Source organism: Panthera tigris, chromosome F3, assembly GCF_018350195.1.
Source record: "Panthera tigris isolate Pti1 chromosome F3, P.tigris_Pti1_mat1.1, whole genome shotgun sequence".
Lineage (NCBI taxonomy): Eukaryota > Metazoa > Chordata > Mammalia > Carnivora > Felidae > Panthera > Panthera tigris.
The window spans coordinates 25,919,040-25,944,778 of NC_056678.1; the positions used below are offsets into that span (position 1 = coordinate 25,919,040).

At 39.9% G+C, this 25,739-nt stretch overlaps 1 protein-coding gene across 13 annotated transcripts in view; it reads right to left on the reverse strand.

Annotated features, from left to right (window-relative positions):
- RGSL1 (regulator of G protein signaling like 1) overlaps nucleotides 1–25,739 on the reverse strand; it is a 203,461-nt gene that overhangs the window by 156,154 nt on the left and 21,568 nt on the right. For all 13 annotated transcript variants that reach the window (XR_006214097.1, XR_006214094.1, XR_006214093.1 and 10 more), the window contains 3 exons: nucleotides 19,588–19,650; nucleotides 18,971–19,193; nucleotides 14,833–14,940 (listed from right to left, as the gene is read on the reverse strand). Coding sequence is in view for 5 of the 13 variants with exons in the window: in XM_042976599.1 (XP_042832533.1) it covers nucleotides 14,833–14,940; nucleotides 18,971–19,193; nucleotides 19,588–19,650 (394 nt within the window). In the remaining 8 variants the exon portion in view is untranslated. The remainder of the gene's footprint in view (nucleotides 1–14,832; nucleotides 14,941–18,970; nucleotides 19,194–19,587; nucleotides 19,651–25,739) is intronic.

Genomic DNA, 25,739 nt, shown 5'->3' on the forward strand with positions numbered 1-25,739 from the left:
ACAGGAAGCCATCAAAATCCTCGAGGAGAAAACAGGCAAAAACCTCTTTGACCTTGGCTGCAACAACTTCTTACTCAACAATTCTCCAGAGGGAAGGAAAACAAAAGCAAAAATGAATTCCTGGGACTTCATCAAAATAAAAAGCTTCTGCACAGCGAAGGAAACAATTAGCAAAACTAAAAGGCAACTGACAGAATGGGGGAAGATATTTGCAAACGACATATCAGATAAAGGGTTAATATCCAAAACCCATAAAGAACTTATCAAAGTCAACACCCAAAAAATAAATAATCCAGTGAAGAAATGGGCAAAAGACATGAAGAGATACTTGTCCAAAGAAGACATCCAGATGGCCAACTGACCTATGAAAAAATGCTCAACATCACTCATCATCAGGGAAACACAAATCAAAACCACAAGGAGATACCACCTCATACTGGTCAGAATGGCTAACATGAACAACTCAGGCAACAACAGATGTTGGCGAGGATGCAGAGAAAGAGTATCGCTTTTGCACTGCTGGTGGGAATGCAAACTGGTGCAACCACTCTGTAAAACAGAATGGAGGTTCCTCAAAAAATTAAAAATAGAACTTACCCTATAACCCAGCAATAGCACTGCTAGGTATTTATCCAAGGGATACAGATGTGCTGTTTTGAAAGTGCACATGCACCCCAATGTGTATAGCAATGCTATCAACAATAGCCAAAGTATGGAAAGAGCCCAAATGTCCATCGATGGATGAATGGATAAAGATGTGGTGTGTGTGTGTGTGCGTATATATATATATATATATATATATATATATATACACACACACAATGGACTATTACTTGGCATTCAAAAAAAATGAAAACTTGCCATTTGCAACTACATGGATGGAACTAGAAGGTATCATACTAAGCGAAATTAGTCAGTCAGAGAAAGACAAATACCATATGGCTTCACTCATATGAGGACTTTAAGATACAAAACAGATGAACATAAGGGAAAGGAAGCAAAAATAATACAAAAACAGGGAGGGGGACAAAACATAAGAGACCCTTAAATATGGAGAACAAATAGAGGGTTGCTGGAGGGGTTATGGGAGGGGGGATGGGCTAAATGGGTAAGGGGCATTAAGGAATCAACTCCTGAAATCATTGTTGCACTATATTCTAACTAACTTGGATGTAAATTAAAAAAATAAATTAAAAAAAACCCACTTCATTGCTAAGAAATTGCTAACCATAAAAAAATGCTAATCATCATCACAGCTTTCAGTGAGTGGTAATCTTTTTGCTGGTAGAGGGTCTTGCCTTGATGTTGATGGCTGCTGACAGATCACAGTGGTTGTTGCTGAAGGTTGGGATAACTGTAGTAATTTCTTAAAATAAGACAACAGTGAAGTTTGCCACATTGATTGACTCTTCCTTTCACAATTGCCCTGTAGCATGCAATGGTGTTTGGTAGCATTTTACCCACAAAACTTCTTCCAAAACTCGAGTCAATCCTCTCAAACCCTACCACTGCTTTACCAACTAAGTTTACGTAATATTCTAAATCCTTTGTTGTCATTTCAACAATCTTCACAGCATCTTTGCCAGAAGTAGATTTCATCTCAAGAAACAACTTTCTTTGCTCATCATCAAGCAACTCTTCATCCATTCCAGTTTTATCACAAGATTGTAGCAATTCAGTCGTATCTTCAGACTCCACTACTGTTTCTAGTTCTATTGCTGTTTCTACCCCATCTGCAGTTATTTCCTCCACTGAAGCTTGAACCCCTCCCTCAAAGTCATCTATGGGAACTTGAATCAACTTCTACTAAACTTATGTTAATGTTGATATTTGGACCTCTTCTCATGAATCACAAATATTCTAAATGGTACTAGAATGGTGAATCCTTTCCTGAAGGTTTTCAAATTATTTTGTCCAAATCCATTAGAGGAATCACTATGTAGGGCAGCTGGAGCCTTAAGAAATGCATTTCTTAAATAATAATACTTGAAAGTCAAAATTATGCCTTGATCCATGGGCTACAGGACGGATGGTGTGTTAGCAGGCATAAAAACAGAATTAATGTTGTACATCTCCATCAGAGCTATTGGGTGACCAGATGCATTCTCAATGAGCAGTAATATTTTGAAAGGAATCTTTATCAAATCAGTAGGTCTCAATAAAGGGCTTAAAATGGTCAGTAAAACTGGGGCGCCTGGGTGGCTCAATCGGTTAAGTGTCCAACTTTGGCTCAGGTCATTATCTCGCAGTTTCTGGGTTCGAGCCCCACGTTAGGCTCTGTGCTGACAGCTTGGACCACGGAGCCTGCTTCGGTTTCTGTGTCTTCCTCTCTCTCTGACCCTCCCCCAGTCATGCTCTGTCTCTCTCTCTCTCTCTCTCTCTCTCTCTCAAAAATAAACATTAAAAACATTTTTTAAAGAGTCAGTAAATCATGGGGCGCCTGGGTGGCTCAGTAGGTAAGTGTCTGACTTCAGCTCAGGTCATGATCTCACAGTTCATGAGTTCGAGCCCCGCATTGGGCTCTGAGCTGTCAGCACAGCTGGCTTCAGATTCTGTGTGTGTGTGTCTCTCTCTGCTCCTCCCCCACTCACACTCTTGTCTCTCTCTCAAAAAATAAACATTAAAAAAATTTAAAAATACTTTTATTTTGTTATAAACATGTTATAAACAGAAGTGCTATTATCCAGCCTTTGTTGTTCTATTTATGGAGCATAGGCAGAGTAGACTTAGCATAATTCTTAAGAGCCCTACACTTAAAGGTAAGAAAGGTAAATGAGCATTGGCTTCAACTTACAGTCACCAGATGCATTAGCCCCTAAAAAGAGTCAGCTGTCTGTTGAAGGTTTGAAGCCAGGCCTTGAGTTCTTTCCAGCAGTGAAAAGTTTTAAATGGCATCTTCTTCCAATATAAGACTGTTTGTGCTACATTGAGAATCTGTTGTTTAGTGTAGCCACCTTCTTGAATTATCTTAGCTAGATTTGGATAATTTGCTGTGGTCCTATATCAGTACTTGCTGTTTCACCGTGCACTTATGTTATGGAGATGGCTTCTTTCCTCAAACCTCATGAACCAACCTCTGCTAGCTTCAAACTTTTCTTCTGCAGCTTCCTCACCTCTCTCAGCCTGCATAGAATTGAAGAGGTTTAGGACCTTGCTCTGGATTAGGCTTTGGCTTAAGGGAAGGTTATGTATGGTTTGATCTTCTATCCAGACCATCAAAAGTTTCTCCATATCAGCAGTAAAGCTATTTTGCTTCCTTATCATTCATGTGTTCACTGTTGTAGCACTTTCAATTTCCTTCAAGAACTTTTTCTTTGCATTCACAACTTTGCTAACTCTCAGTCACAAGAAGCCTAGCTTTAATTCTATCTCAGCTTTTTATTTTTTTATTTTTATTTTTTTAAGGATCTAAATCTTCTTTTTTTTTTTTTAATATGAAGTTTAGTGTCAAATTGGTCTGCATACAACACCCAGTGCTCATCCCAACAGGTGCCCTCCTCAATGCCCATCACCCACTCTCCCCTCCCTCCCACCCCCCATCAATCTTCAGTTTGTTCTCAGTTTTTAAGAGTCTCTTATGCTTTGGCTCTCTCCCTCTCTAACTTTTTTTTCCCTCCCCTCCCCCATGGTCTTCTGTTAAGTTTCTCAGGATCCACATAAGAGTGAAAACATATGCTATCTGTCTTTCTCTGTATGGCTTATTTCACTTAGCATAACACTCCCCAGTTTCATCCACGTTGCTACAAAAGGCCAGATTTCATTCTTTCTCGTTGCCAAGTAGCATTCCATTGTGTATATAAACCACAATTTATTTATCCATTCATCAGTTGCTGAACACTTAGGCTCTTTCCATAATTTGGCTATTGTTGAAAGTGCTGCTATAAACATTGGGGTACAAGTGTTCCTATGCGTCAGCACTCCTGTTTCCCTTGGGCAAATTCCTAGCAGTGCTACTGCTGGGTCATAGGGTAGATCTATTTTTAATTTTTTGAGGAACATCCACACTGTTTTCCAGAGTGGCTGCACAAGTTTGCATTCCCACCAACAGTGCAAGAGGGTTCCCATTTCTCCACATCCTTGCCAGTATCTATAGTCTCCTGATTTGTTCATTTTAGCCACTCTGACTGGTGTGAGGTGGTATCTCAGTGTGGTTTTGATTTGTGTTTCCCTGATGAAGAGTGACAGTGAGCATCTCTTCATGTGCCTGTTGGCCATCTGGATGTCTTCTTTAGAGAAGTGTCTATTCATGTTTTCTGCCCGTTTCTTCACTGGATTATTTGTTTTTCAGGTGTGGAGTTTGGTGAGTTCTTCATAGATTTTGGATACTAGCCCTTTGTCTGATATGTCATTTACAAATATCTTTTCCTATTCTGTTGGTTGCCTTTTAGTTTTGTTTGTTGTTTCCCTTGCAGTGCAGAAGCCTTTTATCTTCATGAGGTCCCAATCGTTCATTTTTGCTTTTAATTCCCTTGCCTTTGGGGATGTGTCAAGTAAGAAATTGCTACGGCTGAGGTCAGAGAGGCCTTTTCCTGCTTTCTCCTCTAGGGTTTTGATGGTTTCCTGTCTCACATTCAGGTCCTTTATCCATTTTGAGTTTATTTTTGTGAATGGTGTGAGAAAGTGGTCTAGTTTCAACCTTCTGCATGTTGCTGTCCAGTTCTCCCAGCACCATTTGTTAAAGAGACTGTCTTTTTTCCATTGGATGTTCTTTCCTGCTTTGTCAAAGATTAGTTGGCTATACTTTTGTGGGTCTAGTTCTGGGGTTTCTATTCTATTCCGTTGGTCTATGTGTCTGTTTTTGTGCCAATACTATGCTGTCTTGATGATTACAGCTTTGTAGTAGAGGCTAAAGTCTGGGATTGTGATGCCTCCTGCTTTGGTCTTTGGGTAGCTTACTTTGGCTATTTGGGGTCTTTTGTGGTTCCATACAAATTTTAGGATTGCTTGTTCTAGCTTTGAGAAGAATACTGGTGCAATTGTGATTGGGATTGCATTGAATGTGTAGATAGCTTTGGGTAGTATTGACATTTTAACAATATTTATTCTTCCAATCTATGAGAATGGAATGTTTTTCCATTTCTTTATATCTTCTTCAATTTCCTTCATAAGCTTTCTATAGTTTTCAGCATACAGATCTTTTACATCTTTGGTTAGGTTTATTCCTAGGTATTTTATGATTCTTGGTGCAATTGTGAATGGAATCAGTTTCTTTATTTGTCTTTCTGTTGCTTCATTATTAGTGTATAAGAATGCACCTGATTTCTGTACATTGATTTTGTATCTTGAGACTTTGCTGAATTCATGTATCAGTTCTAGCAGACTTTTGGTGGAGTCTATCGGATTTTCCATGTATAATATCATGTCATCTGCAAAAAGTGAAAGCTTAACTTCATCTTTGCCAATTTTGATGCCTTTGATTTCCTTTTGTTGTCTGATTGCTGATGCTAGAACTTCTAATACTGTGTTAAACAACAGCGGTGAGAGTGGACATCCCTGTTGTGTTCCTGATCTCGGGGAAAAAGCTCTCAGTTTTTCCCCATTGAGGATGATATTAGCTGTGGGATTTTCATAAATGGCTTTATGATGTTTAAGTATGTTCCTTCTATCCTGAGTTTCTCGAGGGGTTTTATTAAGAAATGTTGCTGTATTTTGTCAAATGCCTTTTCTGCATCGATTGACAGGATCATATAGTTCTTATGTTTTCTTTTATTAACGTGATGTATCACATTGATTGATTTGCGAATGTTGAACCAGACCTGCATCCCAGGAATGAATCCCACTTGATCATGGTGAATAATTCCTTTTGTATGCTGTTGAATTCGATTTGCTAGTATCTTGTGGAGAATTTTTGCATCCGTATTCATCAGGGATATTGGTCTGTAGTTCTCTTGTTTTGCTGGGTCTCTGTCTGGTTTGGGAATCAAAGTAATGCTAGCTTCATAGAATGAGTCTGGAAGTTTTCCTTCTCTTTCTATTTTTTGGAATAGCTTGAGAAGGATAGGTATTATCTCTGCTTTAAATGTCTAGTAGAATTCCCCAGGGAAGCCATCTGGTCCTGGACTCTTATTTGTTGGGAGAATTTTGATAACTGATTCAATTTCTTCGCTGGTTATGGGTCTGTTCAAGTTTTCTATTTGTTCCTGTTTTGGAAGTGTGTGGGTGCTTAGGAATTTGTCCATTTCTTCCAGGTTGCCCAGTTTGTTGGCATATAAATTTTCATAGTATTCCCTGATAATTGCTTATATTTCTGAGGGATTTTCATTCATGAATTTATCTAGTTGGGTCATTTCCCTTTTCTTTTTGAGAAGCCTGGCTAGAAGTTTATCAATTTTGTTTAATTTTTCAAAAAAACATCTCTTGGTTTCATTGATCTGCTCTACAGTTGTTTTTTTTTTAGATTTTATATTGTTTATTTCTTCTCTGATCTTTATGATTTCTCTTCTTCTGCTGGATTTGGGGTGTCTTTGTTGTTCTTCTATTTCCTTTAGGTGTGCTGTTAGATTTTGTATTTGGGATTTTTCTTGTTTCTTAAGAATGGCCTGGATTGCAATGTATTTTCCTCTCAGGACTGCCTTTGCTGCATCCCAACGCATTTGTATTCTTATATTTTCATTTTCATTTGTTTCCATATATTTTTGAATTTCTTCTCTAATTGCCTGGTTGACCCATTCATTCTTTAGTAAAGTGTTCTTTAACCTCCATGGTTTTGGAGGTTTTCCAGACCCTTTCCTGTGGTTGATTTCAAGTTTCATATCATTGCAGTCTGCAAATGTGCATGATATGATCTCAATTCTTTTATACTTATGAAGGGCTGTTTTGTGACCCAGTATGTGATCTATCTTGGAGAATGTTCCATGTGCACTTGAGAAGAAAGTGTATTCTGTTGCTTTGGGATGCAGAGTTCTAAATATATCTGTCAAGTCCATCTGATCCAATGTATCATTCAGGGCCCTTGTTTCTTTATTGATCCTGTGTCTAGATGATCTATCCATTGTTGTAAGTGGAGTATTACCACATTCTTATCAATAAGGTTGCTTATGTTTGTGATTAATTTTTTTATATATTTGGGGGCTCCCATATTCAGCACATAGACATTCATAATTATTAGCTCTTCCTAATGGATAGACCCTGTAATTATTATATAATGCCCTTCTTCATCTCTTATTACAGCCTTTAATTTAAAATCTAGTTTGTCTGATATAAGTGTGGCTACTCCAGCTTTCTTTTGACTTCCAGTAGCATGATAAATAGTTTTCCATCCCCTCACTTTCAATCTGAAGGTGTCCTCAGGTCTAAAATGAGTCTCTTGTAGACAGAAAATAGATGGGTCTTGGGCTTTTTTTTATCCATTCTGATACCCTATGTCTTTTGGCTGGAGCATTTAGCCCATTTACATTCAGTGTTATTATTGAAAGATATGGGTTTAGAGTCATTGTAATGTCTGTAGGTTTTATGCTTGTAGTGATGTCTCTGGTACTTTGTAGTCCTTGCAACATTTCACTCACAGAATCCCCCTTAGGATCTCTTGTAGGGCTGGTTTACTGGTGATGAATTCCTTCAGTTTTTGTTTGTTTGGGAAAACCTTTATCTCTCCTCTATTCTGAATGACAGACTTGCTGGATAAATGATTCTCGGCTGCATATTTTTTCTGTTCAACACATTGAAGATTTCCTGCCATTCCTTTCTGGCCTGCCAAGTTTCAGTAACTAGATCTGCCACCAGTTTTGTGGGTCTTTGTAAGTTACAGCCTGTTTTATCCCTAGCTGCTTTCAGAATTTTCTCTTTATTCTTGTATTTTGCCAGTTTCAGTATGATATGTCATGCAGAAGATTGATTCAAGTTACTTCTGCAGGGAGTTCTCTGTGCCTCTTGGATTTCGATGCCTTTTTCCTTCCCCAGATCAGGGAAGTTCTCAGCTATGATTTGTTCGAGTACACCTTCAGCCCCTTTCTCTCTCTTCTTCTTCTTCTGGAATTCCTATGATATGGATATTGTTCCGTTTGATTGCATCACTTAATTCTCTAATTCTCCCCTTATACTCCTGCACTGTTTTATCTCTCTTTTTCTCAGCTTCCTCTTTTTCCATAATTTTATCTTCTTATCCACCTATTTTCTCCTCTGCCTCTTCAATCCGTGCTATGGCTGCCTCCATTTTATTTTGCATCTCATTTATAGCATTTTTTAGCTCATGGCTATTTCTTAGCCCCTTGATCTCTGCTGTCCTCTATTCATTTTTCAAGCCCAGCAATTAATTTTAGGACTATTATTCTAAATTCTTGTTCCATTATATTGCTTAAATCGGTTTTGATCATTTCGTTAGCTGTCGCTACTTCCTGGAGTTTCTTTTGAGAATTCTTCCATTTTGTCATTTTGGGTAATCCCTGGGGTGGCTCCAAACTGCAGGGCACTTCCCCTATGCTGTCTGGAGTAACTTGTGTTGGTGGGTAGGACCAAAGTTAAACCCGATGTCTGCCCCCCAGCCCACCGCTGGGGCCACAGTCAGACTGGTGTGTACCTTATCTTCCCCCCTCCCAGGGGCAGGACTCATTGTGGAGTGGTGTAGCCCCTGTCTGGGCTACTTGCACACTGCCAGGCTTGTGGTGCTGCTTTGATGGGATCTGGCATATTAGCCAGGGTGGATCCGCAAGGTGCACAGGGGCAGGACGGGCAGGCTTAGCTCGCTTTGCCATCAGTGGTCTCTTGTGGGAGGGGCCCTGCAGCACCGGGAGGGAGACAGACTCGTCGGAGGGATGGATCCACAGAAGCACCGTGTTGGGCGTTTGTGTGGTGCAAGCAAGTTTGGTGACAGGAACTGGTTTCCTTTGGGATTACGGCTGGGGGATGGGAGAGGGAGATGGCGCTTGCCCTCACCTCTCTTCCCCCACCGAGCTCTGTCCTTCTGGGACTCAACAACTCTCCCTCCTGGTGTCCTCTCGCCCTCCCAAGTCTCGGAAAGCAAAGCTGTTGACCTTTAACATTCCAGATGTTAAGTCCCGCTGGCTGTCAGAACTCATGGAGTCCTGCCCCTCCACTTTTTCAAGCCAGACTTTGGGGGCTCTGCCTTGCTGGGCGGGCTGCCCCTCCACGACCCTGGCTCCCTCCTGCCAGTCCTCGTAGTGCACACTGCCTCTCCGCCCTTTCTACTCTCTTCCATGGGCCTCTTGTCTACGCTTGGCTCCAGAGAGTCTGTTCTGCTAGTCTTCTGGTGGTTTTCTGGGTTATTCAGGCAGATGTGGGTGGAATCTAAGTGATCAGTTGTATGAGGTGAGCCCAGGGTCCTACTACACCACCATCTTCCCCTCTGAGTCCTCTCAGCTTTTTAAAAAAGTTTATTTATTTATTTTGATACAGAGAGATAGAGAGAGAGAGTGAGCATGAACAGAGAAGGGGCAGAGGGAGAGAGAAGTTCCAAGCAGGCTCTGCACTGTCAGCACGGAGCCTAACCTGGGGTTCAATCCCTTGACCCTGGGATCATGACCTAAGCTGAAATCAAGAGTCAGATGCTTAACCAACTGAACCACCCAGGCACTCCAATCATCACTGGCTTTGGTTTACAGTGAGAGACGTGCAACTATTCCTCTCACCTGAATGCTTAAAGACCATTGTAGGGTTATTAATTGGCCTAATTTCAATATTGTTGTGTCTCAGGGAATAAGGGGCCCCAAGAAGAGGGAGAAAGATGAGGGAATGGTCAGTCATTAGGAGTAGTCAGAACACACACAACACTCATCAGTTAAGTTTGCCATTTTATATGAGTGAGGTTTGTGGTACCCCAAAACACTTAACAACAGTAACATCAAAGATCATTGATCATAGATCACCATAACAAATAAAATAATACTAAAAATGTTTAAATATTTTAAGAATTACCAAAATGTGACATACACAAAGTGACCAAAAACTGTTGGAAAAATGGTGCCAATAGACTTGTTCAAAATAGGGTTGCCATAACATTCAGTATATAAAAATGCAATATCTGCAAACATAATGAAATGAAGCACAATAAAATGAGTTACACCTGTGTTAGAAAACTGACCCTAAGTTTCTATGGGTAGGCAAAACACAGAATCGCCAATATAATATTGAATGAGAAAAACAGAAGACTAACATTGACTGACTTCAGGATTTACTATAAAAAAACTTATTGTAAAGCAACAGTAACCAAGACAATGGGGTATTGGTGAAAATAGATCAATGGAAGAGAACAGAGAGCCCAGAAATAGACCCACATGAATAAAACCAACTGATCTTTGACAAAAGAGCAAAGGCAATAGAATGCAGCAAAGATAGTCTTTTCAACAAATAGCACAGAAACTGCTGAACATCCGCATGCAAAAAAAAAAAAAAAATCAGTGCAGACAGACACCTTATACCCTTCACAAAAATGAACTCAAAATGAATCATAGACCTAAATGTAAAATGCAAAAATTTTAGACTCCTAGAAGGTAACATAGGAAAAATCTAGACAATTTTGGATTTGGCAATGACTCTTTAGATACAATAGCAAAGACATAATCCTTGAAAGAAAGAATTGATAAGATGTACTTCATCCAAATTAAATACTTCTGGTCTATGAACAACAATTAGAATACTAGAGAAAGCAAGAGAACACTTAGAAAGTAACATATCTCATAAAGAACTGTTGTTCAAAATATTAAAAAACTCTTAAAATTCAACAATAAAGAAACAAACAAACTTATTAACAAATGAGCCAAAAACCTTAACAGACACCTCAGCAAAGGAGTATATACATAGAAAATAGCATTTGAAAAGATGCTTCACATTGTATATCATCAGGAAAAAGCAAATTAAGCAACAATGAAATACCCCTAAACACCTATTAAAGTGGCCCAAATTTGCAAAATTGACAACTCCAAATGATGATTGGGGATGTGAAGCAACATAAATTCTCTTTCATTACTGGTGGGAATGCAAAATTGTACAACCACTTTGGAAGACAGTTTGGCAATTCTAAATAAAACTGAACATACTATTATTGTGAGATCCAGCAATTGTGCTTCTCGGCATTAACCCAAAAGAATTAAAAACTTATGACCACACAGAAACCTGTATATGGATGCTTATAGCAGCTTTATTCATAATTGCCAAACCTTGAAAGCAACCAAGATATCCTTCAGTAGATGGACGGATAAATAAACTCTGGTACATTTAACCAATGAAATATTACTTAGTTCTAATAAGAGATGGGCTATCAAGGAAAAATTAGACATGGAGGAAGCTTAAATGTATATTTGCCATGTATATGTATATATACCATGTATATATACCATGTATATTATCATGTGAAAGAAGACAATATTATATGATTTCAATTTATATGATATTCTGGAAAAGGCAAAACTATGGAGTCAGTAAAAATATGAATGGTTGCCAGGGGTTGGCAGTATGGAGAGGTATGAATATGTGGAGCTTATTAGGACTTTTAGCGCACAGAGGTTTTTTAGGGCAGTGAAAATACTCTGTAGGATACGATAACGATGAATACATGTCATTATACATTTTTCAAACTCGTAGAATGTACAACACCAAGAGTAAACCCTAAGGTAAACTATGGATTTGGGTGATTATAATTTGTTAATATAAGTTTATCAATTTTAACAAATGTAGCACTCTGATGGGGCATGTTGATGATGTGAGAGTGCAAGTGTTGGGGGAGAGGGCATATGAGAATCTCTGTACATCCTTCTTAATTTTTCTGTGAACCTAAAACTACTCTAAACAAATAAAGTCTTTTTTTAAAAAGCATACTGGGAAAGGGGCACCTGGGTGGCTCAGCTGGTTAAGCATCCAACTCAGTCTCAGCTCAGGTCATGATCTTGCAGTTCGTAAGTTCGAGCCCCGCATTGGCTCTGTGCTGACAGCATGGAGCCTGCCTGCTTGGGATTCTCTCTCTCCCTCTCTGCCCCTCCTCTCTCTCTGTCTCTCTCTCTCTCTCTCTCTCTCTCTCTGTCTCTCTCTCTCTGTATATCACAACAAATAAACTTAAAAAAATAATCATTTAAAAAATTAAATTTCTCTTTTAAAAAGAGTACTGCGAGCAAGGAAGTCTGAGGAAGACACATGTGGATGGATCTATGAGAGTAAGCATAAAGAATGAAAATCTTTGTGTTGTGTCTTTTTATTTTTTTATTTATTTTTTTTATTTTTAAAAAAATTTTAATGTTTATTTATTTTTGAGACAGAGAGAGACTGAGCATGAATGGGGGAGGGTCAGAGAGAGGGAGACACAGAATCTGAAACAGGCTCCAGGCTCTGAGCTGTCAGCACAGAGCCCAACGTGGGGCTTGAACTCACGGACCGAGAGATCATGACCTGAGCCGAAGTCGGCCACTTAACCGACTGAGCCACCCAGGCGCCCTTGTGTTGTGTCTTTTTAAAAGTTTATTTATTTATTTTGAGAGACAGAGTGTGTGTGAGCACAAGTGGAGGAGGGGCAGAGAGGGAGAGAGAGAATGCCAAGCAGGCTTCATGCTGTCAGCGCAGAGCACAATGTGGGGCTTGAACTTATGAATGATGAGATCATGACCTGAGCCGATGTCAGGAGTCAGACACTCAACCAACTGAGCCACCCAGGCACCCCTGTATTGTGTCCTAAAGCCCACTAATAAACAACCACTGTGAAAGAGGCACTAAACAACCAAGTAGACAGAATGACTTGCACAGTGATGTCAGCAAATTTCTGCCATAATCCACCTTAGTGCTGGCACAATGAACTCATGAACAGAGTAGCTAGATGTCAGGGATAGAGGTTGTGTATGGAATCAGTGGCATAGGCCCCACACTCACCAAAGCTGATTTAGTTACCATTGCTGCCAAATGTTCAACTTTTCAGCAACAGACACAAATGTTAAGCCCAAGTATTTCAACAACCCTTATAGAAAACTAACCACCCACTTGGTGGCAAGTTGATAACACTGGGTCACTTCTATTCTGGCAAGGGCATCAATTCATCTTGACTCGAACTGACAAGAATTCCTACTTACAAGGTCTCAGTCAGCATTGCTATCAGGGGGCTTACAAGATCCCTGAATGAGATCCCACATAACATTGCCTCTGACCAAGGGATACACTTACATCCCAGGGGGTTGACAACAGACATTTGATGATAGGATCCACTAGTTCTATCAACTATGAGAGCTGCTGGCCTGGTAGAGCAACAGAACTGTTTTTTGAAGGTGTAGCTGTGAAACCAGCTTGGATATGATCTTAGGAAATGGGACATCAACTTCTAGGATAAACTGAAGACCATTATAAGTTGTTGTGTCTCCAGTAAGTAGAATATACGTGTGTGGAGGAAAAGGATAAAGGTAGTAGTAATCCATTTACCATCAGTATAAGTGATTTAACTAGGGAAATTTCTAATCCTTATAACTTTAGGTTCTGGGGTCTAGACCAGAGCTGTCCAATAGAAATACAACGTGAATCACACATATAATTTTAAATTTCCTAGGAGTCACATTAAAAAGAATAAAAGAAAAAGGATGAAATTAATTTTAATTTTATGTACTTTATGTACCTATTCGTATCAGACACATTTCAAGTGTTCAATGGCCACATGATGCTAGTAGCTCCTGTACTGGACACTGCCAGTCTAGAGATCCGGGTTCCCAGAGCGGGAATGCTTCTACTAGGGACCCAGAAGGCACTTAATCACTTTAAGCTCCTTAGGCCAAGAAGCTAGCAGGCAAGCAAAGAAGTTACTGTACTGACAGGGTAATTGACTATCATCAGGGTCATCAGTAACAGAGCAGGGGCAGAGAATTCATTAGGCAGTCTTGGTATTCTGCTGCCCAATTTTGGTGATTAATTGTCAAGTGCAGCAACCACAGCCTGAGAGGTCATGATGACCAGGGGTTCAGGTCCCTCAGAGATGACAAGGATGACATGGAGGTCATCCTTCTTGGTAAGCTCCCCAAGATCAGCAGAGACGCTAGCTGAGAATAAAGGGACTCTAGTTTGGGTGGCAGGGGAGGAAAAGAGGAGTACTTGTTGTTGTCTCCAGACAAGCTGTAGTAGTGTGAGTCAGCCCTTCTAGTATAAGCTCCCTGGGAAAAGGAACCAACTAGAATCCTGGAATATCTGTTCCAAGATGGGGTGAAATTTCTATACAAAGCAAGTGGACAGTAGAGGGTGGTGTGACGCATAGCTCAGATCCCCCTTTTAGGACCAAAGCACTCACTTCCCCAGCTGTCTGAGGTGTTGGCTGCAGAGAGCTGATAGTTGAGGGCCCCTCTGGTTATTGTCTCAGCCAAAGGGTGCTGACTGAGGTTATAGCCTCCCCACAGGCAGCCAAATCTCTTTTGAGTCAATTAGAAAGGAAAAACAAACAAACAAATAAAAAATCCCTATTTCAGTGAGGGACTACTCCAAAGGGCCATCTTAGCTTTAGAGCTTCATCTATGGGATCTGCTGAGGCCTACTGTAACTGCCCTGCACTTCAGCATCTACCTTCACCAATTTTGCTTTCTTCATTTCTTTAAAGGTGTTATGACTAAGAACATACACCAACAAACCTCCTTCCACGCATCTCCAACTCCAAGAAATTTGTTAGAGGACACATGTGCATTATGTAAAACACCAGGGTGATAACCAGGTAAGAAGGTAGGAATTAACAGTTTTCATCACCACCCCCATTCATTTATAACTGCATGCCAGTTTCATGATGCCCTTTGGTGGCTGTGTAGGAGAGAAAAAGACATGGTCATTCTCTCCTGACCATCCCTCATTTCAGAAGAAGCATGGCTCTTCTCTTGGCATATGCTTCTTGAGGTTGGAGACTCTCAAACCTATCTCTGAGTTGTAAACACTTACCTTCTTTAGGTGCTTTTTCACAATATATTTTATAGTCATCACTGATCTTCTGTATGGCCACCTTTGGATACTTATAGCAGAGTTCCCCAAAGGACATTTTCTCTAGGTCTGTTAAGTAGGAAAGAAAGGTATAGAGTCTGATTGCCCACTCTAGCTCAAAGATTTATACACTTTTTATTGAAGGTATTACCTTTAAAATGCTAGTTAAGTAGGACAATAGTATTTTCTTTTTTTATGTTAACAGTTTAATTGAGGAACACAGGAAATGATGATTGGTCTAATTTATTTTACTATCTGTGCCCCTTCTGGTATAGAGCTGATAGAAAAATTTTTTTAAATATGAAATTTATTGTCAAATTGGTTTCCATACAACACCCAGTACTCATCCCAAAAGGTGCCCTCCTCAGTACTCATCACCCACCCTCCCTTCCTCCCAAACCTCCATCAACCCTCAGTTTGTTCTCAGTTTTTAAAAGTCTCTTATGCTTTGGCTCTCTCCCTCTCTAACCTCTTTTTTTTTTTTTTTTTTTTTTTTTTTTTTTACAATAGTGTTTTAATGAAATGTTTACACAAGGAATACAAGTTCCCCAGGCCAAATTAGAAGTAAGGAAATATCATCTTCTCTCCTCTCTAGACTGAAAGGATTCTTCCCTTCCTGGGGACACCTGACCTATGGAGATTTCCTGCCTGAGGGATATTAGGGTAACTGAGATATGACTTTGAAGTAAGTACTAATTGTTAACAGATATACAAGACGTAATTCATCCAAATGAGTATTGATCCCTTCAAAGCAGCCATGTGTTGTGAGAAAGAATTGCAAATGTATTTCAAACATTCTACCATTGCTTCAAAGAATTTGGCACACTTAGGGATGGTATATTTCAAATAACGTGCTAGGACCTTTCTCTTTCTTGGCTTTGCCTTTGGGAATTACTTTAAGAATTAACAGCTCACGTGTCTGAATATCATTAACAGTTGCAAATCATTGTCCCTTGAAAGTAAATTATTTTTTCTATAAATAGGCATACACCATTTCTAGTCATGCATAGTGAATTGAGAGGAAATACCTCTTTTGTATCCAAAATCAGATGAGACAGGAAGACTGAGACATCAAGGAAGTTTTAATCATGTACTGGGCAATAGAGGCACATTAGCAGCACCTTGCTTCCTACCAACATGAAAACACTCAATCATGTTGTGAGTTTTGAGATTTAAAGTAAGTCTAATCTCACATAGTTCTCCAGGAACTCTCTTAAGGCAGTCCAGTGTTTTCCGAAGGTTATAAAGGTGGAATCTAGAAGGAATACTGGGGTGTGGACTCACAAATGTTGGTTGTCCTTATGTCAGTGTTGTCACTGTCATCATTATCATCTATCAGCCAGGGGACTATGGCTGTAAGTTGTAAGCACAGTATATCATTCCTGCAATAGATTCAGGTTTCTAGTTGTGGGCCAATCCCTCCCTTGCTGACCAACCTTGGACAAGTCTTCCCACTTCTCAGAGACTCATTTTCTCCATATGAAAGCTGAAAGTATTCTAGTTCTGGTGCTCTGTGAGTTTATGGTGCAGCCTGAGTGGAGGCATTAGCCCACCTGGGAGTCAGGGCTCTGGGTTTGGCAAATGTACAGGAGGCCCTTCATCAGGGCCTTGCATTTCAAAAAAGAGACTTGCATTTCAAAAAAGCAGTGGTGGAAGAAGTCATGATGTGTTCTGGGGGAGAGGGAAGAGGAATCACCATGGAGAGTACTTCTCACTCTTCTTAGCCATACCTGGCACTCCAAGACCACCAAAGGAATGCCTATTGCTCAGTATGTGTATGGTGATATTTATCAGCCATCCTTTCTTCCACTTTTTTCTTGATTTCTGAGATACATTCTGGAATGTTCAGGATTTAGAAAGAAGGTAAAACTATGATATGAAACAGAGGGCTTGTTCATGCTAGATTTAAATAATTCATGCCCAAACATGGCTCTGAGAGGCAAGAATTTTGTATATGGAGTGCACATCAAAGTTTTATAAGAGTTGAATATTACATTTTTTAGTGTAATCTAACAATTACTACTTATTGAATGCTTGCTTGCTGTGTAAAAGCATTGCCTTCAATCCCCTCAACAATCCTACCAAATAGGGGCCATTATCTCCACTCCTTAGTTGGCGAAATGAGTCTCAAAGAGATAAGTAACTTGTCCAGGCTCACAGAGCAAGGGAATTATGGAACTGAATTTCCAAAGTTTTTGCTTACTATTACTGAAAAGAATCTATTCAAAGTCCCCCACACCCACCCCCAAAGCCAGGCTTACAGACAAAACTCACAGGTGTTTGTACTTGGCTCTGTTTGTTTTTCTAGGTCATGGTGCCCTCCATTCTCAGGAAGTAGACCCCACCTACAAAATATTCTTCTCTAGCCAGACCACAACCCACATCCCACACAAGTCCCAGACGAAGCCCCTCAAAAAGCCTGCCACCTCCTGCTCTCCCTAAGAGTTGACCCCTTTCCCACAAGCCCACCATGGGTGCAGCTGAAACCCTCTCACATCCTTCAAAACCTTTAAAAGGCCCAGCCCAACAGAAGCTCAGTGCTGACATCTGTCCTGATGTGTGATGTCTCTCCCTTGGAGAGTAAATAAACTCTGTCCTGCTTATTGTTCTACTCTTTGTGCAATTCTTTGCTGCCCACATCACCAGCCACCCTGCTGTGTTTTGAAAAGTGTAGGTCATGTGGTGCCACTGAGGGAGGCTCAGTGGGTTCAGCGTCTGACTCTTGATTTCAGCTTAGGTCTCAGGTCATGATCCCAGGATCTTGGGATTTAGCCCTGCGTCAGGCTCCTTGCTAAGCATGGAGACTGCTGAAGTTTCTCTCTCTTTCTCTCTCTCTTCCTCTCTTCCCCCTCCCCTACTCTCTCTCTCTAAAAAAAGTGTAGGTCATGAATCAACACCGTGTCAAAAAATTGTCATCACCAGGTTTTACAAAACTAAATAGAACAAAATATTCTAAGATAGTATATTAGAGTATATCATCTTATATAATAAGGGTAAGTATTGCTTTGAGAAAGTATTTTCCACATATATGCACGCACATATATGCAAGTATATGTTCCCTGAAGTCAAATGTATTTATTGCGGATCGAAGTTTGAGAAATACTGCAGAATCCTGATGGCCTCAGCATAGATAATTAAAGCAGTTTGTTCAACTTTGATATTAATGGCTAACATTATTGGACTTTTACTATTGCCAACCATTGTGGTAGTAGCTTTCATAGATGACATTGGGTCATCTTCACAACAAACCTATTACTATTAGTCCCATTTTAAAGACAAGAAAACGAGATTAAAGAGAGGTTAAATAGGGGCGCCTGGGTGGCGCAGTCGGTTAAGCGTCCGACTTCAGCCAGTTCGCGATCTCGCGGTCCGTGAGTTCGAGCCCCGCGTCAGGCTCTGGGCCAGGCTCTGGGCTGATGGCTCGGAGCCTGGAGCCTGTTTCCGATTCTGTGTCTCCCTCTCTCTCTGACCCTCCCCCGTTCATGCTCTGTCTCTCTCTGTCCCAAAAATAAATTAAAAAAAACGTTGAAAAAAAAAAAATAAAGAGAGGTTAAATATATTGCTAAAGTTTACAGTCACTAGCAGAGTTAGGATATAACCCAGACCTCTGAGACAGTGGAGACTTGTGCTCCTAACCACTCCTCTTCACTGCCTGAGTGGGCTGCTGTGTTATGTTAGGAGAGGGGAGTAGCTATTAAAAATATATTCACAGAATTTCTTGGACATGACTCTGAAGGAGGTGTGGTAAGGTGGAACATGCTTATCAGACGTAAAAAAAAATGAGGTATTTTATAACTGAGGTGATGCTTTGCTGACTCGCCAAACTTGAGTGCTCTGGGTCCCTTCAGGGTTAGTAGAGGCCAGTCAGTCAGTAAGATCCTGGCTCTGCCACTTACTGTGTGACCTTGGGAAAGTCACTTATCTTCTCTGTGCCTCAGTTACTCAGTATTTACCTCACAGGTTATTTGAATATCAAATGGGGTAATCTTTGCATTGCACAGTACTGATGTACAGGGAATAATCACTAAATGTTAAATATTAATATTTTGAAGTTGTCTATATGTTAGGGCAAAAAAAAAATTATGATGACTGCCCTTACCTGCTTGAAGCACCGGAGACTTTAGTTCTACCTGGAGAGACCCGCCTTGTCTCAGGTCCTCAGTAGCTATCTTTTGCCACTGCAGAGAATCCATTTTCTCCATGTTAGCCAGACCCTGGCTTAGCTCCAGGGATTCCTCACACCTCTTATAAAGAAGAATGTTCTCTTCTTTGCTTATAGATCCTTTTTTATGCCATTTGTCTCTGATGAACTTGGTCTGAGTCTAAGAGAAGGGAATGGGGGCAGATAGCATTTGCTATAGGAACTAGACCAGAAGCAAGATTTGTAATAGCCCAGTCCTCCTGTGCCTCCTTGTCAGGTAAACTTATGCTGATTGCTTTCATTTTGTTAAGAACCATTGCTCCTTTACACGGCAGCCCCTACCCTCTTCTAATGAAACCCATTTATACAAGGGAGAAATTCTATACGAATGTGACTTGTTCAAAGTCAGCTATTGCACTTGAGTCTTTTTCCTTGGGAGACCATGTCAACTCCCAGCTGCCTCTGGGAGAAATAAAAGTTTCCTTTACTTCGACAAGTAAGGCTTTTAAGAGAGAAGTGGTTCTTTTTTCTTCCTAGAACCTCTTGATTCCTCCCCAACTCAAAGTCCCTCCTACTGTAAAAATGAGAAACCAGTAGTCCTCTTCATCCAGGAATTCATCATACCAGGGACTGAGCATCTGAAATCCAAACAGGACAACAACATGATGAGGTGATGCACAGCTTGCTGCATCTCTCATGTGAGTGTTCATGTGGGAGAAGAGCAGGCTACAGATTCTGGATTCTCTAATATGGAGATATAATCTAACAGTGAACATTAGCCATGACCAACCAGGAGGCAACCTTTATCTCTCTGAATATGGCAGCTTGTGCAGTCTTTCTCTGAATCTCAAAAAATGGTACTTGATATTTACTTAAGAAAAGATATAATTTGGAGGGGCAAGATGGTGGAACAGCTTGGATGCTTTTTTTTTGCATCTCTTATCCATGAAATACAGCCAGATCAACACTAAACCATCCTATACACCTAGAAAACATACTTGAGGATTAACACAATAATCTGCACAAACCTGAACCCCAGAACTCAGCAGGTACGTGGCATAGAGAGGTGAACTGGGAAAGAGAGAAGCCACAGAGGGCAGGGAGCTGTTTTTGCTTGTGGAGAGAGGATGAAGATGGGGGAAGGGAGTACAGGAAAAGCACCCCCCACCCCACACCAAAAGCAGCTGAAGAGAAAGTGGAAAAATGGAAACAGCTACAGGGACTGAACAAAAAAGGGAGAAAGGAGGAAGTAGAGGGTTTAAATTCCATTAAGACTCTATAAACAGGGGGAGAGCAGAGTCTGAAACTCCACAGCTCTATACCTGGCAGTGCTCTGGAGGGAAGGGTGAATCCCCAGGAGCAAAAAGCAAGGTCCAAGGAGTCCTTGGGCCAAATGGGGAGAGGCGGTTCCCCTGCTGGGAGGACATTTGGTAGAGGCTCTGCGGCCACCCCGCAAGGAAAGATCCCAGTGGACCCTGGAGAACAGCCACGTTCCATGGTGCTGAAACAAGGACGTTAAGGGTGAAGCCTGGTGCCAGATGTGTGTTGTAATTTACCATATCTCTGAACTGCTGCTGCTACATGATCACATGAACTTTTTCTGGGGTGGCTCGCACCTAGCCACAGTCTCTGGGCATTGGCAGCAGCATGGTCCCATGAACATTCCTGGGGGTAGGCGGGCACCCAGCCACTGCTCAGTGAGACCCTCCCCCAGAAGGTCTGAGTGGGTCAAAGCCTCAGTCCCACAGAAGTGATGGGTTGGGAAACACAGCCACATCTGAGATAAAACTCAGGAGGGAGGGGTCACCTGGCAACCTGATGGCTTGGTCACGGACAGTGTAAAAGCAGGAGTGGATGGAAGCCAGAGACAAAGGACAGGTGTGCGATTGCTGATCAAGGAGAACAGAGTCCCGATACTAGAGACTGGGTAACTGGGTGACACCATTTTCACCCCTCCCATGAATGCACATACACACCTACAAGTGCCACAGCAGTCCAACCAGTAAGCTAAGCAGCGCCATCTAGTGGAGAATGGAGATGTTACACTAAGCCCTGCCCAACTGGGCCAACCTCACTATTCAGGAACACCACAAGTTTCTCTGCCTGCTTAGTTTATGGACTATAAAGTGCTTTGTACTTTGACTTCTAGGGGAAACTGATGTAATTTAAATTGTATTTCAGTCTGTTTGCTGGTCTGTCTATTCAATTTTTTTTCTTTTTCTTTTCCTTTATTATTCTTGAATATGGAAAAAGAAAAAAATATTTTTATTTTCAATTTTTATTAAAAATATTTTTCTTGGAGCGCCTGGGTGGCTCAGTCGGTTAAGCAGCCGACTTCGGCTGAGGTCATGATCTCGCAGTCCGTGAGTTTGAGCCCCGCGTCAGGCTCTGTGCTGACAGCTCAGAGCCTGGAGCCTGTTTCGGATTCTGTGTCTCCCTCTCTCTGACCCTCCCCTGCTCATGCTCTGTCTCTCCCTGTCTCAAAAATAAAACGTAAAAAAAAAATAAATAAATAAAAATTTTTCTTTAATTTTTTTCTGCTATATATTTTTTTGTAAATTTTTCAAATTATATTTTACTTCCACCATTTCATTTTATTCTATTTCATTGTATTCATTTTTTCAAATTTTCAAATGTTGTCCCTTTTTCTTCATTTCTTTTTTTTTCAAATTTTCAAACGTTGCCTTTTTTCTTTTTTTCTTTCTTTTTCTCATTTCTTTTTTTTTCTTTTTCTTTATCTTTTCTAATTTTTCCCTTTTTTCTCATCTCTATCAAACTCCTTTTAACAACCAGACCAAAACACACCTAGGATAGCATCGTTTATTTGATTTTTTGTGTGTTGTTTTTAATATTTTAATTTTAATTTTTTAACTTATTATTTCCTTTTCTTCCTTCAAAATGATGAAATGAAGGAATTCACCCCAAAAGAAAAAGCAGGAAGAAATGACAGCCAGGGACTTAATCAACACAGATACAAGCAAGATGTCTGAACCAGAATTTAGAATCACGATAATAAGAATATTAGCTGGGTTTTCAAACAGATTAGAATCTCTTTCTGTGAGATAAAAGAAGTAAAAGCTAGTCAGGATGAAGTACAAAATGCTATAACTGAGCTGCAATCTCGAATGGATGCCATGGCATCAAGGATGGATGTGGCAGGGCAGCGAATCAGCAATATAAAGGACAAATTTATGGAGAATAATGAAGCAGAAAAAAAAGGGAGACTCAGGCAAAAAAGCACGATTTAAGAATTAGATAAATCAGTGACTCATTAAAAAGGAACAACATCAGAATCATAGGGATCCCAGGAGATGAAGAGAGAGAAAAAGGGGTAGAAGGGTTATGTGAGCAAATCACAGTGGAAACTTCCCTAACCTGGGGAAAGACACAGACATCAAAATCCAGGAAGCACAGAGAACACCCATTAGATTAAAACAAACAAACAAAAAAACCTGACCATCAACAAGGCATATCATAGTCAAATTCACAAAATACTCAAGCAAGGAAAGATTCGTGAAAGCAGCAAGGGAAAAAAGTCCTTAACCTACAAGGGAAGACAGATCAGGTTTGCAGCAGACCTATCCACAGAAACCTGGCAGGTCAGAAAGGAGTGGCAGGATATATTCAATGTGCTGAATGAGAAAAAATATGCAGCCAAGAATTCTTTATCCATCAAGGCTGTCATTCAAAATAGGAGAGATTAAAATTTTCCCAAACAAAAATGAAAGGAGTTTGTGACCACTAAACCAGCCCTGCAAGAAACTTTAAGGGGGACTCTCTGAAGGGAGAAAAGATGAAAAAACAAAACAAAGCAAAACAAAAAAAAAAAAGCAACAAAGACTAGAAAGGACCAGAGAACACCACCAGAAACTCCAACTCTACAGGCAACATATGGCAATAAACTCATATCTTTCAGTACCCATTCTAAACGTCAGTGGACTAAGTGCTCCAATCAAAAGACATAGGGTAACAGAATGGATAAGAAAACAAGATCCATCTATATGCTGTTTACAAGAGACCCACTTTAGAACTAAAGACACCTTCAGATTGAAAGTAAGGGCATGGAGAACCATCTATCATGCTAATGGTCAACAAAAGAAAGCCAAAGTATCCATACTTATACAATCTAGACCTTAAAATAAAGACTGTAACAAGAGATGAAGAAGGGCATTACATCATAATTTTAGACCAAGACCTAACCATTGTAAACATTTATGGTCCAAATGTGAGAGCACCCAAATATATAAATCAATTAATCACAAACATAAAGAAACTCATTGATAATAATACCATAATAGTAGACTTCAACACCCCACTTACCACAATGGACAGATCATCTAAACAGAAAATCAAGAAGGAAACAATGTTTTGAATGACACACTGGACCATATGGACTTGACAGATATATTAAGAACATTTCATCCTAGAGCAGCAGAATACACATTCTTCTCCAGTGCACATGGAACGTTCTCCAGAATAGATTACATACTGGGACACAGATCAGCCCTCAACAGGTACAAAAAATATTGGGATCATACCATGCATATCTTCAGACCACAATGCTATGAAACTTGAAATCAACCACAAGAAAAAATGTGGAAACATAACAAATACTTGGAGAGTAAAGACCATCCTACTAAACAATGAATGGGCTAACCAAGAAGTTAAAGAGGAAATCAAAAAGTACATGGAAGCCAATGAAAATGATAACACCACAGCCCAAAACTTCTGGAACACAGCAAAGGCAGCCATAAGAGGGAAATATATAGCAATCCAAGACTTCATAAAGAAGGAAGAAAGGTCTCAGATACACAACCTAAACTTATATCTTACAGAGCTGGAAAAAGAACAGCAAATAAAACCCAAAACCAGCAGAAGACAGGAAATAATAAAGATTAGAGCAGAAACCAATGCTATCAAAACCAAAACAAACAAACAAACAAACAAACAAACAAACAAAAAACCAGTAGAACAGATCAATGAAACCAAAAGCTGGTTCTTTGAAAGAATTAACAAAATTGATAAACCCCTAGCCAGTTTGATCAAAAAGAAAAAGGAAAGGACCCAAATAAATAAAATCAAGAATGAAAGAGAAGATCGCTTCTAGGCCTTTTGGCTAAGATCAATGAAAGAGGAGAAATCACAACCAAAACAGCAGAAATAAAAACAATAACAGAATATTATAAGCAATTATGTGCCAATAAAATGGGCAATGTGGAAGAAATGGACAAATTCCTAGAAACATATAAACTACCAAAACTGAAACAGGAAGAAATAGAAAATATGAATGGACCAATAACCAGTAAAGAAATCGAATTTGTAATCAAACATTTCCCAAAAAGCAAGAGTCCAGGGCCAGATGGCTTTCTGGGGGAATTCTACCAACATTTAAAAAAGAGTTAACACCTACTCTCTCGAAGCTGTTCCAAAAAATACAAATGGAAGGAAAACTTCCAAACTCTATGAAGCCAGCATTATTACCTTGATTCCAAAACCAGACAAAGACCTCACTAAAAAAGGGGAGCTATAGACCAGTTTTCCTGATGAACATGGATGCAAAAATCGTCAACGAGATATTAGCCAACCAGATCCAACAATTCCTTAAAAAAATTATTCACCACGACCAAGTGGGATTTATACCTGGGATGCAAGGCTGGTTCAATATTCGCAAAACAATCAATGTGAGACATCACATCAATAAAAGAAAGGACAAGAACCACATGATCCTCTCAATAGATATAGAGGAAGCATTTGAAAAAATACAGCATCCTTTCTTGATAAAAACCCTTAAGAAAGTAGGGATAGAAGGATCATACCTCAAGATCATAAAAGCCATGTATGAAAGACCCAACACTAATATCATCCTCAATGGGGAAAAAAATGAGAGTTTTCACCCTAAGGTCAGGAACAAGACGGGGATGTTCAATCTCACCACTGTTATTCAACATAGTATTGGAAGTCTTAGCCTCAGCAATCAGACAACACAAAGAAATAAAAGGCATCCAAATTGGCCAGGAGGAGGTCAACCTTTCACTCTTCACAGATGACATGATGCTCTATATGGAAAACCCACAAGATTCCACCAAAAAACTGCTAGAACTGATCCATGAATTCAGCAAAGTTGCAGGATATAAAACCAATGCACAGAAATAGGTTGCATTCCCATACACCAATAATGAAGCAACAGAAAGAGAATTCAGGCAATGGATCCCATTTACAATTGCACCAAAAACCATAAAATACCTAGGAATAAATCTAACCAAAGACGTGAAAAATATATACACTGAAAACTATGGAAAGCTTATGAAACAAATTGAAGAAGACACACAAAAAATGGAAAACTATTCCATGCTCCTGGATAGGAAGAACAAATATTGTTAAAATGTTAATATTACCCAAAGCAATCTACATAGTCAATGCAATCTCTATCAAAATAACAGCAGCATTCTTCACAGAACTAGAACAAACAATCCTAAAATTTGTATGGAATCAGAAGAGACCCCAAACAGCCAAAGCAATCTTGAAAAATAAAAAGAAAACCAAAGCTGGAGATAAAACCAAAGCTGGAGATCCCAGACTTCAAGCTGTATTACAAAGCTGTAATCATCAAGACAGTATGGTACTGGCACAAAAACAGACACTCATATCAATGGAACAGAATAGAGAGCCCAGAAATGGACCCACAAACGTATGGCCAACTAATTTTTGACAAAGCAGGAAAGAATAT